The 16524-nt window shown below is 42.3% G+C and overlaps 1 protein-coding gene across 6 annotated transcripts in view; it reads left to right on the top strand.

Moving 5' to 3' along the window:
- The window catches only part of ZNF608 (zinc finger protein 608), an 87165-nt gene extending 72459 nt beyond the window's left edge, over window positions 1-14706 (top strand). For 4 of the 6 annotated variants that reach the window (XM_055791370.1, XM_055791367.1, XM_055791369.1 and 1 more), the window contains 7 exons: window positions 3261-3348; window positions 3824-6275; window positions 8031-8448; window positions 9010-9182; window positions 10113-10266; window positions 11539-11598; window positions 12615-14706. In XM_055791370.1, coding sequence (XP_055647345.1) covers window positions 3261-3348; window positions 3824-6275; window positions 8031-8448; window positions 9010-9182; window positions 10113-10266; window positions 11539-11598; window positions 12615-12751 — 3482 coding nt within the window. In that variant the 3' untranslated portion in view covers window positions 12752-14706. Of the gene's footprint in view, window positions 1-3260; window positions 3349-3823; window positions 6276-8030; window positions 8449-9009; window positions 9183-10112; window positions 10267-11538 lie in introns of all 6 variants that reach the window. The other 2 variants (XM_027794054.2, XM_005242520.3) reach the window with 2 other exon arrangements.
- Window positions 14707-16524: the final 1818 nt, after the last annotated feature.

Raw genomic sequence — 16524 nt, 5'->3', positions numbered from 1 at the left:
ACCCTGTCTGGGTGCAGCAAGCATAATCTGTTCTCTTCAGTAGTGCAGCTAGTGTATATTGTGGACTACTTAACCTTTCTCATTTCTGTTTTCATTTTCCAGTGCTTTAGTCTAGTAAGCCTCCAGTTGCATGTTTCCTTTGGGGTCAGTCCTACCTCCCATGTTATATTCTCTTGACCTGTTCCTGTGATAATCTTTGAAGATTAAATAAGCTACCTTCACTGCCAGTTCTCTGGAATCTTAACCTGTGGCTGAGTAATGTACTGTTCACTAGGGAAAGGAAATTTATTCCTTGCCACAGTTATTCTAATGCAGCATGGATATTAATCTTCCCTCCTACTTACATAGTGGGGCCTGTGCTAAGACTAACAAACTTAATGAGATGCTAAATGTAACTGACTTTAAGGGAAGAACTTACTCGTGTTTGCTTTTGAGGTATTGACTTTCTTACATTGGAAGGTCATTTGAATGTCTTTTAAGAATTGCTGACGTGTATTGATTTCAGGGGATTTTATTGTTACACCTACTCCATGCCATCTACTTTGCCATCTTTTCTTATCAATAGGTAACAGACTATCCCTATGTCTGTTATAGAAATTAATAAATAAATAAAATGTCTGTAGAGATAGGCATGACTACAAATACTGAGGAAGGTGGAGACTTACTTAAGAAATACAGCTTGATTTAAGAAAACCCAAACCACCGCACAACCTAACAGTGACATTTTAACAAAAGGCCAAATGTGAGCTAGCTGGGGAGAAACGAATGGTGTGGCTAATTCTTCTGTAATCAGATCACTCCGTGGGCAGTCAGAAAGCCCTCAATGCTTTGCATCTTCTGGGGAAGGCTGGACAGATGCTAGTGGATGGCCGGGAGGGAGCCACCGCGCTGCTGCTGGGGATGGGGCTGCATGGCACCGCAGGGCCTGCTGGTGGGATGCGCCCCTCATTTTCACTCGGGCGCCGACGCTGTCAGGGTGGAAGGAAAGCATGGCCGTTACCAGAGAGGCGCCTGTTGAGCATCTCTCCGTAGCTGCGAGTGGCAGGTGGGAACACCACGGAAGGTGGGAACACCACTTGGTGTTGCAGGACCCGGAGTTCCAGTGGCACGTGCTCCCCCGCGGGCCTGCGGTGCGCTCCTCCCGGTCCGCGGCCTGGCGCGGCGCGATTCCTGTACGGGAGGGGAACGGCGTCGGCCGCTCGAAGCTCCTCCGTCCCGGCGGCACTGGCCGAGCTGCCCCGGTGGGGGTCAGTCGCGGCGGAGCCCTGCGGGCCGCCCCGGGCCCTGGTCCGCGGGGGCAGGTTCCCGGTGGCCGGACCCCTCCTGTGCCCCGCGTAAGGCGCGCTGGGCGCTGCGGGGCCTCCCCCGCCCCTGTCCGGCGGGCACGGGCACAGCCCGCGCCGCTCCCGCCCCGCCCCGGCCCTGCCACCAATGGCAGGCAGCAGGCGCCGCAGAGCCGGGAGCGGCCAATCAGGAGCCGGAGCTGCCGGCGGGCACACGGGCCCGGCTGCGCCCCCGCCGCCCGGGGCGCGGTCCCGGGGCGGGCAGGGTGAAGCGCGGGTCGTTCCTTGTGGGTTTTTGGGGTCACTCCCGCCCTGCCCCGGCAGCCAGGTTTGCGTAGGACACTGAATTACGGCATAGTGGTTTAACCCTAATCCTTCTAGGTGCTCAGGGCCTGGCACTGGCCCTGGCGGGAAGAGCCCGTTTGTCTTATATCCCTCAGATGGGTTCGCCCTGGCGTGTGGAATTCTGGTCGCCTTATCGTAATGGCGACGTAAACCATATGGGGAGTAATTTTCAAATCTGCAACAGAGAATTTTCAAGGAATTCCCTTCTTCCCTGGTACCTCTGCTAACCACGCTTCAAATACTCCTCCGCTGTTAAAAGGCCCCTGAGGAAATACGCAGCTGGTTGCGTGTTTACCTTGGTGCAGCAGAAAATGGGGGGGGGGGGGGGGGGGCGGGGGCGGGGGGGTGGTGGTGGTCAGGGGAGATGATGGTTTTAGTTCAAAATCAGGAATCGCAAGAGTAAGGCGAAGTAAAAGACTGGCTGGAAACATTCTGGCATCATGCCATTATTATGTCCATTATAGAAACGCTACAGCTAGAATAAGGGAAGCGTAGAAGAAAAAGAAGTCTCAAGGCTGGCAGCTGCAAGTTAGTGTCTTCATACCTCTCATAAATTGGAAACATGTTGCATCATGCCTTTCTTTGCTAGGTAAAATAGATTTTTTATTTCAGCATGTATTCTAATGAGAAGAGATGACAGGTTCAATAATACAGTCCTGTGTTTATCTGCAGAAGTTGATGAATTAAAGGGGTCATTACACTGGCTAATCCATGAAGATGATGCTGAATTATGTGAAGAAGTGTTTGAGGGCAACCTGAAAACGTTTGAATTGTATCCCCCACATTTATTGTTACTTAGGATATCCTTACCATGCTTTGAATAAACCACAGCTAGAAGTCTGCCTTAGGTGGGCAGGCAAATTTACATTTAATAAAAGTTGTAAGTGGAAAAGTAATTAAATTACAGTAGATTTATTACAGTACATTTTGTAAAGGATCCCTCTTTCCATCTCTCTCTATTGTGATTCCTCTTGGCTTCACTGCATGGTTGCATTTTCCTGTCTAGCCCTCGCTTTCCACAGAAGAAAAAGCAAAGCAAATAACCCATGTTTCCATCTACATCTGCTGAACAAACTTGCAGTGCACACATGTGTATGTGTGTGTGTGTGTTCGTGTGCTTGGATATATGCAATTTCAAATAAATAGAAGCATCATTATCATATTGTTCAAAGGAAAGCAGATTCTTCTCAGTCACCTACTGATTTAAACACTGTAACTGGTGCTTAGTTTATGCTGGCTGGCTGCCAAGCGAAAGCAATTATGTGCAATAATAGCAAAATTAAGAGGTGAGTGTTGCTGTTTTACAGCAGGACATGGCAAAACTCATTTCCTTCTGTCAGCTGTAGCTTGATAACACACACTGGCACACAGGCACACACTCCCTTACACACATACGTATGTGCACACACACCCTTGTTCTTTGTTGTTTGCTGTCTTCCCTGTGGGCTTTAACTTGAGGTCACTGAAACCAGAAGAGGAACAGTACAGAACACAGCATCTGAAAGCAGATGAGAATACAGCTCTCATTTTGTGGGGAAGAAAAGAAAAAAAATATGAAAAAAGAGCAAAACAAAAAGCCTACCCCAATTATTGTTCTGACTGTGATAATACTTTGTTTTTCTCCCACTGTAGGTGTCCTAGTGGTAAATGTTACATGGAGGAACAAGACTTATGTGGGAACACTGCTGGACTGCACAAAGCATGACTGGGCCCCTCCTAGGTAGGCAGTCATTCTGAGTCTGTTTTTTCTCTGCTGTATTTTCACCCCCAATCTCTGTCAAGAGAATGTACAGAGATTAATAAAAACCAACTGGTTGTAATTGAAAACATGCACCAGTGAAACGAGTAATTCTCTGTTCCACACTGAATTGTGGGGTGGGAGGTTTTACTTATTTTTGTTTTGGGTTTTTGAGAGAGAGTGGGAAATACATGGGATTCAATCAGAAGGCAATTCATTTAAAAATGCATTTCTGTGAGTTTGGAGAACTTTTCTCTCCATTGTTCAAATTAGGTGGTCTTGTTCCTACCATTTTTGTCCTTTTTGAGTGACTTTCCGTTTGAGACTGTAGCATTCTCATTTGGCAGAAGGGCATCTTTCCTTTAGCATGTATGAAGTTTCTGTCGTGAAGTGGTGGTGTTTTGGTATTTATTCAGTTCATAGCTCCTGCTGATGAAATCTGATGTTGTTTATATAGGTTTTGTGAATCACCAACAAGTGACCTGGAAATGCGTGGAGGACGGGGCAGGGGAAAGCGGGCAAGGTCCGCTGCAGCTGCAGCTGTACCTGGGAATGATGCGAGTTTTGCAGAGTCCAGAGGACTTCAGAATAAGAATCGAGGTGGTGCCAATGGGAAGGGGAGGAGGGGCAGCCTTAACTCAAGTGGGCGCAGGACACCCCCTAACTGCTCCATGGATGAAGTCAAAGCCAGCCCTTCATCCACAAACAAGAGGAAAACTAAGCCTCCAATGGAGCTAGATTTGAATTCCAGTTCAGAGGACAATAAATGTGGAAAACGTGTTCGTACTAACTCTAGAAGCACTCCTACCACCCCACAGGGGAAACCTGAGACTACTTTTTTGGACCAAGGCTGCTCTTCTCCAGTGCTGATTGACTGTCCTCATCCCAACTGCAACAAAAAGTACAAGCACATTAATGGACTGCGCTACCATCAGGCTCATGCACATTTAGACCCAGAAAACAAACTAGAGTTTGAGCCTGACAGTGAAGACAAAATTTCAGACTGTGAGGAAGCATTGAGTAACGTGGCACTTGAATGCAGTGAGCCAAGCACAAGTTTGCCAGGCTTTGATCCACTAAAAGCACCAACATCTCCTTCCTCCATCACTACCCCAGGGACTCCCAAGGGAAAAAGGGAACTGGCCAGCAATGGCCCTGGTTCAGTTATCAGTTCCAAAACTGGCAAGAATTCTGGCAAAAAGAAGGGTCTGAACAGTGAGCTGAACAGCCTTCCGGTAATTTCTAATATGGCAGCAACACTGGATAATTGCTCGGTAGCAGATGGCAATTTGCAAACCGAAATGCCGAAATTGGAGGCTGAAGGGTTAATCGACAAGAAGAGTTTGGGTGAGAAAGGCAAGAAAGCGAACAATTGCAAGGTTGATAAAAACCTTTCGAAACTGAAAACAGCCAGACCCATTGCCCCAGCGCCAGCACCGACTCCTCCCCAATTAATAGCTATACCTACTACAGCCTTCACAACCACCACTACAGGGACAATACCGGGACTTCCATCTTTGACAACTACTATTGTTCAGGCTACACCAAAGAGCCCTCCGCTAAAACCTATTCAACCAAAGCCCACAATTATGGGAGAGCCAAGCACTGTAAACCCAGCTCTCACATCACTCAAGGACAAAAAGAAAAAGGAGAAGCGAAAGCTGAAGGACAAAGAAGGCAAAGAGACAGGAAGCCCCAAGATGGATTCTAAGCTGGGAAAGCTGGAGGATTCAAAAGGGTCTGGGAAAGACTTATCTGGACATTTTTTAAAGGACCATCTCAACAAGAATGAAGTGCTAGCTAATGGACTGTCAGAGTCTCAAGAGAGCAGGATGGCAAGTATTAAGGCTGAAGCTGATAAGGTTTACACGTTCACAGACAATGCGCCCAGCCCTTCCATAGGGAGTGCCTCCAGGATGGAATGCAGCACTTTGGTGAATGGACAATCTGCCATGGCGCCACTGCACGTGTTGACACAAAATGGTGCAGATAGCGCGGCCGCTAAAACCAACAGCCCTGCTTACTCGGATATTTCTGATGCGGCTGATGATGGTGGCTCTGACAGCAGGTCAGAGGGCATGAGGTCAAAGGCCAGCTCTCCGTCGGATATTATTTCTAATAAGGACGGTGTTGTAAAAGGACATTCTTCAACCACAGCACAATCGGCTCAAGTGAAAGAGTCCCATTCTCCGTATTACCATGGCTACGATCCTTATTATTCCCCAAGTTACATGCACTCTGGACAGGTCAGTGCCCCAGCAGCTGGGAACAGCAGTACCCCACAGGGACTGAAGATCAAAAAAGAGACTGAGGAAGAGGCTGAGAAGAAAGAGAAGGCAGAACCATTAGATGCCAAGAAAAGTGAAAGCACTTCCTCTAATTTGCAGCCACAACATCAGTCAGTAATAACACAAAGACACCCTGCACTTGCTCAGTCACTTTATTATGGACAGTATGCCTATGGGCTTTATATGGACCAAAAGTCCTTGATGGCCTCTAACCCTGCTTACAGGCAGCAGTATGAAAAATACTATGAGGACCAGAGACTAGCAGAACAGAAAATGGCACAAACTGGAAGGGACTGTGAAAGGAAGAATGACCCTCCCTTGAAGGAGATTGGGAAGGATGACAATAAGCAGAAGAATATTCCATCTGCCACTATTTCAAAAGCCCCTTCAACTCCAGAGTCCAGTAAAAATAGCACTAAAATAGGGTCATCAGTCGCTAACAAAGGTGAGGAGACAAGCAAATCACAGCTCCTTTCCAATCACCAGCAGCAACTTCAGTCTGACAGCTTCAAAGCCAAACAAATGGAAAACCACCAGCTTATAAAGGAGGCTGTGGAGATGAAATCTGTTATGGATTCCATGAAGCAAACAGGAGTTGATCCAACCACAAGATTTAAACAGGTGAGATCACAGGAAATGGAACAAGAGTGTCTTGATTTATCCTTAAGTCATTTGAGATTTTGTCCCTGATTCTGCTATGTTCTTCTACCTTTGCAGCCAAACAAGCTCCACCATCCTTTTTTCATGCTGGATAGTACTGTAGTCTGCGAACAGACCCATAGACCTTTCAGATGAGCTGTTTGGAAAAAAAAAAAGTAATCTAGCAAGGTGGTGACAGAATGCAGGCTTAAAACCTGAATAGACTACTTTAAATTACATGCATGAATAAAACAGAATTAGATTTCTCTTTTAGATGTAAATTCTAAGCAGTTTGCTTAGTTCAGAAATGAGAAATTTCAAGCAAAATAAGCGGCTTTCATTGTGAGAGGACTTAAAGTAGATTTGAAATATGGTTTGAAGTGTTTCTTTTTTTTGTTAAATGACAGTTGGCATTTACTAAAGATGGGTGAGCTGGTTCTTTGAAGAGTTGGCTTGAAACTCAGCTCTTTATCTTAACCCAAGGTGACCTTTTTGAAGCAGTTAAGTTCCCCTTCTCTCCTCAACCAACCTCAAGCCCCTACAGACCTACACAATGGATGAAATCCTCTCTTCATTGAAGTCAGTGATAGTTTTGCCATTGACTTCAGTGGAACCAGAATTTCATCCAGTGGCTTCATGCTGACCTTCCTAGATGTCACATTGCCTTCATTCAAGGCAATGCAACTGTCTCCGTGCTCTGAACTGGAGCCTCAATGCTTGATGCTTTCATGTTCCGGTGTACCGTACATCCCACACTTCACCCTTATGGGCTGTCTTTCAAGATACGGTGGGGTCAGGTGAGTGGGAGTTAGGGAGCTCTAAAGGAAGTGGGATGGTACAGCTCTGGGTAGGAGATTTCTGCTGATTCAAATCAGTATTTGAACCAGACTGTCCAAGTGTCTAGTTGTGTGCTTATGTTTCTGTTACTTATACCATAAATGTGTATATCAACTGGAGATAATGTTTACAATTAGCTCTTGCATATCCTCTATTAGAGAAGAAAGTCTTCCTGTTACTGCTCAGTACTGGTTTGGTGTGGCCTTGTAAAGAACTAACCTAACTAAATCTGTAACATGTTTATAAACTGGTCTATGTAATATATTATGCAAAAATGTATTTATGATATCGTGTACATGTTCTTTAAACCATGAGGTCCTGATCCTGTAAATACTTATCCATGTGTAATTTTACAAACTTGAAATAAGACTGTCAGCTGAAGAGGTTTGCCTTGATGTCTGGCTTCACTGATTCCTGAATGTTTGTGATACCAGAGGCAGCATTAGCGTCTTCCCAGCTAGATCAGTTTTTCAGGTTCATTGTTCCAGGTAATCTAAGTGCTCTGACATATCATTAGCCAGCTTTAATTTGTGGTTCACAGGTATTTTTTGCTCTCTAGTGGGAAAATCGCTCTGTGGGCTTTAATTAAAATGTTTTATGAATAGCATGGTCTCAGAACTTTGATTCAATGCATATGTATTTCATGATTAAACTAGTTAAAGGCATGAAGAAGGATATAAGATGAAGCAATTGAATTAAACTTTGATAATAGCCTCTTGCTCCTTCATGAGAATATTGGTTTGACTTTGAGCTCTAGGCACTCTGTAGCAAGCAAACCTCTCCTCTATGTAGTAGGGATATGCTATTAAAAATACATTAATTGAAGTATTTGAAATATCAATAATTACCTTATTTCAACATTTCAGTTGAGAACAATTTTTTTCCCCCCCTCCATATTAGGATCCAGATTCACGAACATGGCATCATTATGTCTATCAGCCTAAATATCTTGATCAGCAGAAATCAGAAGAACTTGATCGTGAGAAAAAGTTAAAAGAAGACAGCCCTAGAAAAACACCTAACAAGGAAAGTTCCCTGCCTAACCTTCCTGTCTCATTAGCAAGCATTAAAGAGGAGCCTAAAGAGGTCAAGCGTTCTGATTCTCAATCAGTGGATGAAGGCAAGATAAAAAATGATGATCGAAAGACTCCTGTAAATTGGAAGGACTCTCGGGGTGCTAGAGTAGCAGTTTCCTCACCAATGAGTCAGCATCAGTCCTATATCCAGTACTTGCATGCTTATCCTTATCCACAGATGTATGATCCCAACCATCCAGCCTATCGCGCAGTCTCTCCTGTCCTAATGCACAGCTATCCTGGTATGTATTCTGAAATTTGCCTTGCATGCTAGTTAAGATTTACACCCTGAAATTGCAGTAAAGCCTGCATTTTAATATCTCTGTTAGTAGCTAGGGTAAATTAGAAGCTTCATGGGTGACATTTGTTTTGCTTGTGCTTCCACTAGGGAAAGTTCTGTAGATGAAACTGATTTAATACAAGATGTTCCTTTTATGAACTGTTACAGTTCCCAGCTACAGTTTTCTCAACCCTTGACAGTCTGCTATTGGTGTTAGACTGACAGATAGTTTATTGCCTATAAAAATATTCTAAGCACTTACTGTCAGAACCATTATGGTTACTATTCCTTTCACTTAAAGAGGACCCATAAATGTCTGAAATGGCTATCAGCTCAACCCTCTTTACAACCTCCATTCATCAGGGTAAATTAGGTGAAGAAATTGAAGAGCAAAGATGCTGTTTGATAGTCATGTGATCCATTTTTTTATGTTATCCTCTGTCCTGGCATCTCATCCTTCCACCTTGATATAACCAAAATGTAAAAACAGTAACTTGATGTGATATTTATTGTTTACCTGCAGGGGCCTATCTCTCTCCAGGATTTCACTATCCAGTTTATGGGAAGGTGTCAGGGAGAGAAGAGGCAGAGAAAGTCAATACCAGCCCGAGCATCAATGTGAAATCAACCACTGAGTCCAAAGCACTGGATTTGCTCCAGCAGCATGCCAACCAGTATCGCAGCAAGTCCCCTGTTGTAAGGCTTCATCTCTTGCTACTGAACAGTGGTATATATAGGGAGGGGTAGAGAACACCATTCTAAAAAGCACACAGTCTGGCATCAAGCTCTAAATGCACAGTCCTTCTTTACAATACTCCTTAAAATAAAAGCACTTTATAGTCAGGATGCTTCCATGACGTAAACGGGAAGTGACACATGTAACACAGTTCTGTGCTCGGTCTTGCAATCTTGAATGGACTTACAGAAACATAGATTTCAGAGATACCTCCTGGTGCACAGTTTATTGCAGTTAAACAGGAAGCTCCTGTTTGGAAACAGATAAGAAAATGAGAAATTGGACTGTGGGATTTGGTATTATCCCCTCCCTGTATTTGCCAAGAAGCCACATGTTCCAAATTAGTGGATCAGCAGCCCCCATTTCTAAAGATTTCCACATTGGAGCAAATACTGTTATTTTACATTCATATGTTGGTGCTAGTATTAATTTTGAGCAAGTCACTGACTTTGATTCTGTTTTTAAAAAGCCTTTCTTGCTATTTAGGCAGGCTTGATTGCCAGAGTGCATTAGAGGGCTGAGGATTCGTTTACATCAGCTTTCAGTAGTTCAGCTAAGTTGTTCAGGCATTGGCAAGTCATCCAAGCTTCAGGGAGCCCAAAACTAGAAGTCATCATGGTGGCTCCAATTTTGTAAACGAAAGGTGTTGCCTCAAAATGTCTGTGCATTGGAAATTCTTCCATTAACTAAATATGCCAGCTTTAGATCAGAATCAAGTGCAAATAATCCAGTAGAGATACTTCTTCAGAAAAAAAATCAGCTTTGTCATTTGAATTCAAAAGGTTGTTGCCAGGTAATGGCAAGTGTGGTTTTATGGCAAGTGTGGTTTTGTTGTGATTTTGTCCCTTTTAAAATTCTGACATCAGTTTTCTTTCACTTGTTATTACTAGCCTGTGGAAAAATCAGCAGCTGAGCGTGAACGGGAAGCAGAGAGGGAACGAGACCGTCATTCTCCTTTTAGCCAGCGACATCTCCATACACACCATCACACACATGTTGGAATGGGTTACCCCCTTATACCTGGACAATACGACCCATTTCAAGGTGAGTAGAAGATTTCCAATGGTGGGATTAGCTTGCAACATGGATTTGTTACATTGGAAATCATGCCTACTTGAAGCATTTTGACTAGAGATCCCCTTGTTAAATCAGAAGTGTTTTTACATTTAGGAAGAAAGCTTGAAAACTCATGGCATGGACTAACAGCAAACGAATAGCTTCATGCCTGAAAATACCAAATTGCATTTACAAAACTGTGTGTTAGAGCATTATTAAAGATGTACCAGTTAGGCTTTCATTCATGTGAATGTTTTGATTCCTACTGCAAGCTGGCATCAGCTGGCTGAAAGGCTGTAAAAAACCCAAACCAAATAACCTCCTTTTTGTATAATTAGGGTTGTGTAAGGAATGGAAGAAGTGTAGCAAAGACAAAAGCTTTTTATACTGAACATATTTTATGTACAAGGCATTGAAGTCACAAGGGTTTGGTCTTGTTGTAATTCGACTGTCTGAAAGAGGACTGTATTTTGGCAAATGCGGGGCCCAAAGTTACAGTCAGGGAAAAAGCAGCACAGTAAGATACAATTCATTGTCCCCAGGTTTTATACCAGTCTTTGACTGTTTTTCTCTAACCCTAGAGTCTAGCTGAATTAAAAGGATATTTCCTCTCATGCAGCAAAGTACACGCCATCACAACTGGTGGCTAAATGACATTAATTCATTACCTTCACTTGGTGCCTCAGCAGTTATTTTTCCTGTGTAAAAGTCTTGACATTTCCCAGTTTGATTCAGTGATTCCGTATGCCTTTTGGGATGCATTTTGCTTGTTCAGTAGGAAAACTGTAAAAATGGTAAGTTATTATGAAAGTATTGTATTCTGAGCAGCTGGCATGTCGTTTCTGTAATTCACTGTGACTTGATTCTTGTTGTTTCCTGGTACCTATTATTTCTACTGAGCTTCCTATTCAGGAACTTGTACAAACCACTTAGCATCATGCAGTGCAGAATTTGGAAAGGAATACAATAACTAGGAATGCTATATTTTCTTGTAAAATATCTATCAAGGACAATTCAGTTTACTGTATGGAGGCATATTGATCATACGGGCAGACTGTCTTAAAACCATTGCCTGAAATAGTTGCGATTTATGCAATGTTAAAACCCCAATGCATAAATCGCAACTATTTCAGGCAACCAATTTCTAATGGTGGGATTTTTGTCTGTGTGCCTTAGAGATGTTTCCTAACATTTATTTGAGCACAAAAATCCATTAAAACCAGAAGCACATCAACATTTCTTCTTTCTTCTTTCCCTCAGGATTGACCTCTGCTGCCCTTGTTGCCACTCAGCAGGTGGCTGCGCAGGCGTCTGCATCTGGTATGTTTCCTGCACAAAGAAGGTAAATAGCCAGTAAATCTTAAATTATGTATCTTAACATAGAAAGAAGAAAGGAAATAGGTTTTATAGCCTGATAGTCAGCAGTTCCTTTTATGACACAGTTTTTAAGGATGAAGAAAAATGTGGGACTTTGGGTTAATTGTAGTTTTATTCTCATTAAGGTGACATTTTTTTCCTTAGTTGTGTCCTTTAACAGATTATTAAGAAGGAACAAGTAGTCTGTGTTCTGAGATTTTCTATAGACTATGTTTTAAGCATTGGTATTAAGATAAAACAAATTATTAAGATCCACATTTTTATATAAATATAAACCCATTTATATAAAAAAGGGTTTAAAGTTCATGTTCAGTTAGACATGTACTACCAGGAAAACTTCAGATTTCATCTATTCTGCAGCTCTGCCTGGTTTGCTGATTTTGCTTTCAGAGAGATTTGCTTGGGAGTCTGTTAGAGAGGACATTGTATTTAAGTTACGTACCTGTTCCACACATTTGCCTCTTGTTTATTTACTACATTTTCAGTTGAATTTAGTCTTCAACCATCATCATTACTCTTCGAGGCGATAAAAACTCTTCAGTATTATAATGATCCCATCTCAAGTGAAAAACCCAAAGCATCCTTAGCATCAGGGTTTCTTTCATTGCTGCTGTGTTAAGCCTCAGAGTTTAATGTATTAAATAATACTGTAACATTCCATGGTTACGGGTGTCTTTCTGAAAGCTAACTCTGAAAACAAGCAGCCATGTAAGGGTCTTAACTGGAATTATTTGAGTGAGAAGGGTTTCTAGCCCTGAAAGAGCTGATGGATGCTAGGGTGTCAGAACCCAGAAGATAAATTCTGGCATGGGTTACTTGTGAGTATGTTGTTCCTGGCAGGGGAGGCATGAGGACATGGCTTGTTGTCTGTCTTGAGATAGAGAATACTGTGCAGATTTCAGAAAAAAACTCGTAGGAAGGAATATTGCATAGTAAAACATTCTTCTTTCTCTTTTCAGAGAATGATGAGTTTGGAGATACACATTGTCATGTGACTGGATCACATGAGGAAGCGCGTTATTACAGACATCAGTTCCATGGTGTTAATTTGAAATGCCTTAATGGCAGGCAAAAACCAGTCATTTCATTTTTGTAAATTGCAGATTTTATCACAGAGTAACAAATGTTGCTGTAATTAGACTTCTGTTTTTATATATATATATGCGTATATATATATATATACATATATATATAAAAATATATATATATTCTTTACTTTTTTTGTATCAGTACCAAGGCTCGCACACAGGGTCTGCTGCTAAGTTGCGAACCACACAGTAAATGGAGATATGTATTTGTCATGTTTAGAAGGCGTTAACTGCAAAAGGCTGTTTGTTTCTTTTCTCTTCTTCTTTCTTTTTGTTTTTCCTTTTTTTTTTCTTTCCAATTGTAAATAATGTTATGTATCAGTGTGCCTGAACCTTGCATACCCTTCTGATATTTCCCACAAGCTCTCAGAGAGGCTAACTGTGATGACACTTTGGTACAATGTAGACGTCTATTTGGTGGCTCCTATTAAGATGCATCAGTGTAAAATGTTACTGTATTCACTGTTTCATTGTAATTGTGTCTTGTGAAAAAAATATACCTTTGGAAGGCATGGGGATTCTAGTACCACAAAAACTGTGTTGTATATAATGTATAGATTTTAAATGGAGATAATGAGCATCTGTGAATAATGAAATGTCTTTTTTGATAATCTTGAATGGCAGATAACCTAATAGCCTGCATACCAGAAGACATCTGTGATTGTTCTATTACTTGAATAGTCCTGCAGTCTTTTTTTTAATGTTTACAAATACCCCGTTTTAGAAGAGAGACTTTAATGCCATTGCCTGGTTACTTGTTTTATGCTGTAATCTAGTTTATTTTATGTAAAACATATATCAAATGCTTTGATTTTTATACTTGCCTTAAATAATTGGCAATCAGAATAAAGAAAAAAAGTCAGTTTTGTACTTTCTTAGTGTCTATGGGCCACTTGAAAGATGTGTCACAGGTAGCAGAGGCTGCAGCTATCACACAGCTACTAGTCTGTGTCCCCAGCGGTTCTCCCTGAGACTCAGTCACTGGTGTGTGCCTGCAGCCATCCTGTGCCTCCTAGCTGGGCCTGTGGTGTTGTCCTCTCCCAGTGGGCAATACAGGGCCCAAGCCAGACGGCAGTGGACCTCTTTCAATTGATCCTGATAGGCTTGAAAAAGGCCCATAGTAACACCTTGGATGCTATTAGTAGAACTTAAATTACTTGTTTTAGAGCAGATCTGTGTGCTATAAATTATAGGCAAATTATTTCTATTATATCTGTATTGCACACACACCCCCCCCCCCAACAACAGTCGCCTAAAAACAGCTGACCTCTTGATTAAAAAAAAAAAGTCCCTTGCTGTGCTTAACCTGCATTACCACAAAATAAGTATTTTATGTGGCTATACCACCAGTTTTGTTAGAGTGCGGTTAACACAGTACACAGTAATGTGAAATCACTAATCATAACATAAAAAAAAATCAGATTTACTGGTCAGGTTTTTGAGGCTTTAACTTTTGTCCTTCCGTGCATATCCCACTTATATTGATTGTCAAAACTGTTTCTTTAAGCTTTACTGGTTTTTTTGGGTTTGTGTTTGTTTGGGTTTTTTTTTTGACAGGGTGAATTACTGCAAGTTAAAGCGTGTTCTTGAAGTCGGTTCCACTTCTTCTACCTTGTGAAAACGTACTACAGAAGGATGAATTAAAGATTCCCAACAGACAAGCACACTTGGACTTTTTATATTACTATGATGAATCTGCCATTAATATTGCTATAATTGTTTTATTTTTATAGGCATAAAATCAGTTCCCTTAGTGACTAGTTATAAGGTTTATTGATTTTTACTACACATCATTCATCTGTGGCTTACTCTTATTGTCTTGTTCTGAACACATTCAGAAGTCTCACAGTGGTGACATACTACAAATTAGCCTCATAAAAATGGGAAGGAAGGGGTGTTTTCTTTGGAAAGGGGATATTGTGAATGCAGGGCTCTTGAAATAATAAATGCCTTATTACTTCTATAGTAAAGGCTCAGATGGTTTTGTATTGAAATGTATCATTGATTTTTTTTTTTCAGCTGAGACCGTTAATGCTTCTGCAGCAAAACAGATCTTATAAATTCACACTCTTGGTGATTTTGATTTAGTGTGGTTTAAGATTGAGTGTCATAAGTAACTGGAGTGAATTACTCTGATTGATAGAGGGTAAGCAACAATTAAAATTATAATTAATGTTATAGCTTTATTATACCCTTGAAGTCTGTAAGAGGGGCTAACATCCATCGCCATTTATTGTCTTTCTCCACTGAAGGGTATAGTCTTCCCTCTATCTTTATAGCTTTCCTTTTGGTTTAATACTTGCCACACTGACCTCCTTAAAGGCTGCGCAACAGTGAGCACAACTCCCTGGTTCAACTCCCCAAAGCCAAAAGGTATCCACCCACATGCCTGAGCACTGACATGCAGCTGCTATGGTCATTTCACCACTGTGTGGGCATCCAAAGGATGAGCCACTTGAAGCAGTAATACAAGGAAGACAATTTTCAAACCTGGGAACTAAGAGCTGCAGGGGCTTGTTGCTGGGAAGGAGCAGCTGAAGCAGCATGATGCAGATGTATTTGCAGTCTGTTTTCCACAAGAAGGGCTTGTACTTTTGTTACCCCCAGGTGATGTTTCTACCTCTCTGCTCAAAACAGCAGCAGCAATTGGTGACCCTGCGCCTATCTTTCATCCAGATGTTGCTGGATGTCTTGCAAAGGTGAAGCAGGGCTTATGCATTGCACTTAGTTCTTTGGCTTTCTAGCCTGTCCATGGAATGCAGCTAGAGAAATGAAAGATCTGTCTGTGGAAGCCCATCTCACAGACCCAAAAAACCCAGCTAGGGAGCTGCTGCCTGTGGTGCTTGCACCAGGAGAAAAGGGATGTGAGGTTTTCTTTAGCAATCATAGAATCCAGTTCATGTTGGAAAAGACCTTTAAAATCATGGAGTCCAACCATTTAACTAGCACTGCCAAGTCCACGAGTACAATGTGCTGAAGTGCCACATCTCCACATCCAGGGATGGTGCTCAACCACTTCTCTGGGCAGCCTATTCTGATGTTTGACAACCCTTCTGCTGAAATTTTTCCTAATACCCAATCTAAACCTCTCCTGGCACAACTTGAGGGCATTGCCTCTTACCCTGTCACTTGTTACCTAGGAAGAGAGATCAACACCCTGCCTGAAACAGGACAGGGGCCTAACTGAGTTGGCTGGCTACCAAGGCTAGACTACAGCTGGTGAGTTTTGGGGCTGGGAGTAACATTTCTGCAGTTTTGTAATTTTCGATTCCCTGATGGCCTTGGGGAACACCTGAGAACTCACAGAGCTAATTCCATGCTGTGCCATCCCTGCCTTGCTTCTGAAAGGTGCATTGGTTGGGCTTAACTATTGGGTCAGTAGTCCCACTTGACACTCTTGACAAGTGCTGGCAGAACAAGTACTGCCAAAGGACATAAATGTAGAGAACCCCCAAATCCATCCTAGAACACACCAGGGACTGTTGATAGCACAAAAACTGATAGACTGTTGATAGCAAAGAATACCACAGTACCGTTCTGCAGCTCTTCACCCTGGATTTTAGGGAATCTAGTTTGTCATTCCTTCTGGCATCACAGTCTTGTCACTGTCTTTGTCACCACTCAGAAATGTACTGTCCTCATCTTTCTGAATCAGAATCTCACTCTAATGTTTGCTTGCCATAGTGTCTCACTTCTTCCCTCCTCTACCCTACTTGCCTACTTAAGAAACCCTCTTACACTCATTTGATACCAAAACTCACTCTGTGTAGCTAAAACCCTT

The sequence above is a fragment of the Falco peregrinus genome, chromosome Z (assembly GCF_023634155.1).
Source record: "Falco peregrinus isolate bFalPer1 chromosome Z, bFalPer1.pri, whole genome shotgun sequence".
Taxonomy (NCBI): Eukaryota; Metazoa; Chordata; class Aves; order Falconiformes; family Falconidae; genus Falco; species Falco peregrinus.
The sequence above is the reverse complement of the archived record's forward strand: the minus strand, read 5'-3'. Positions and strand labels throughout refer to the sequence as shown.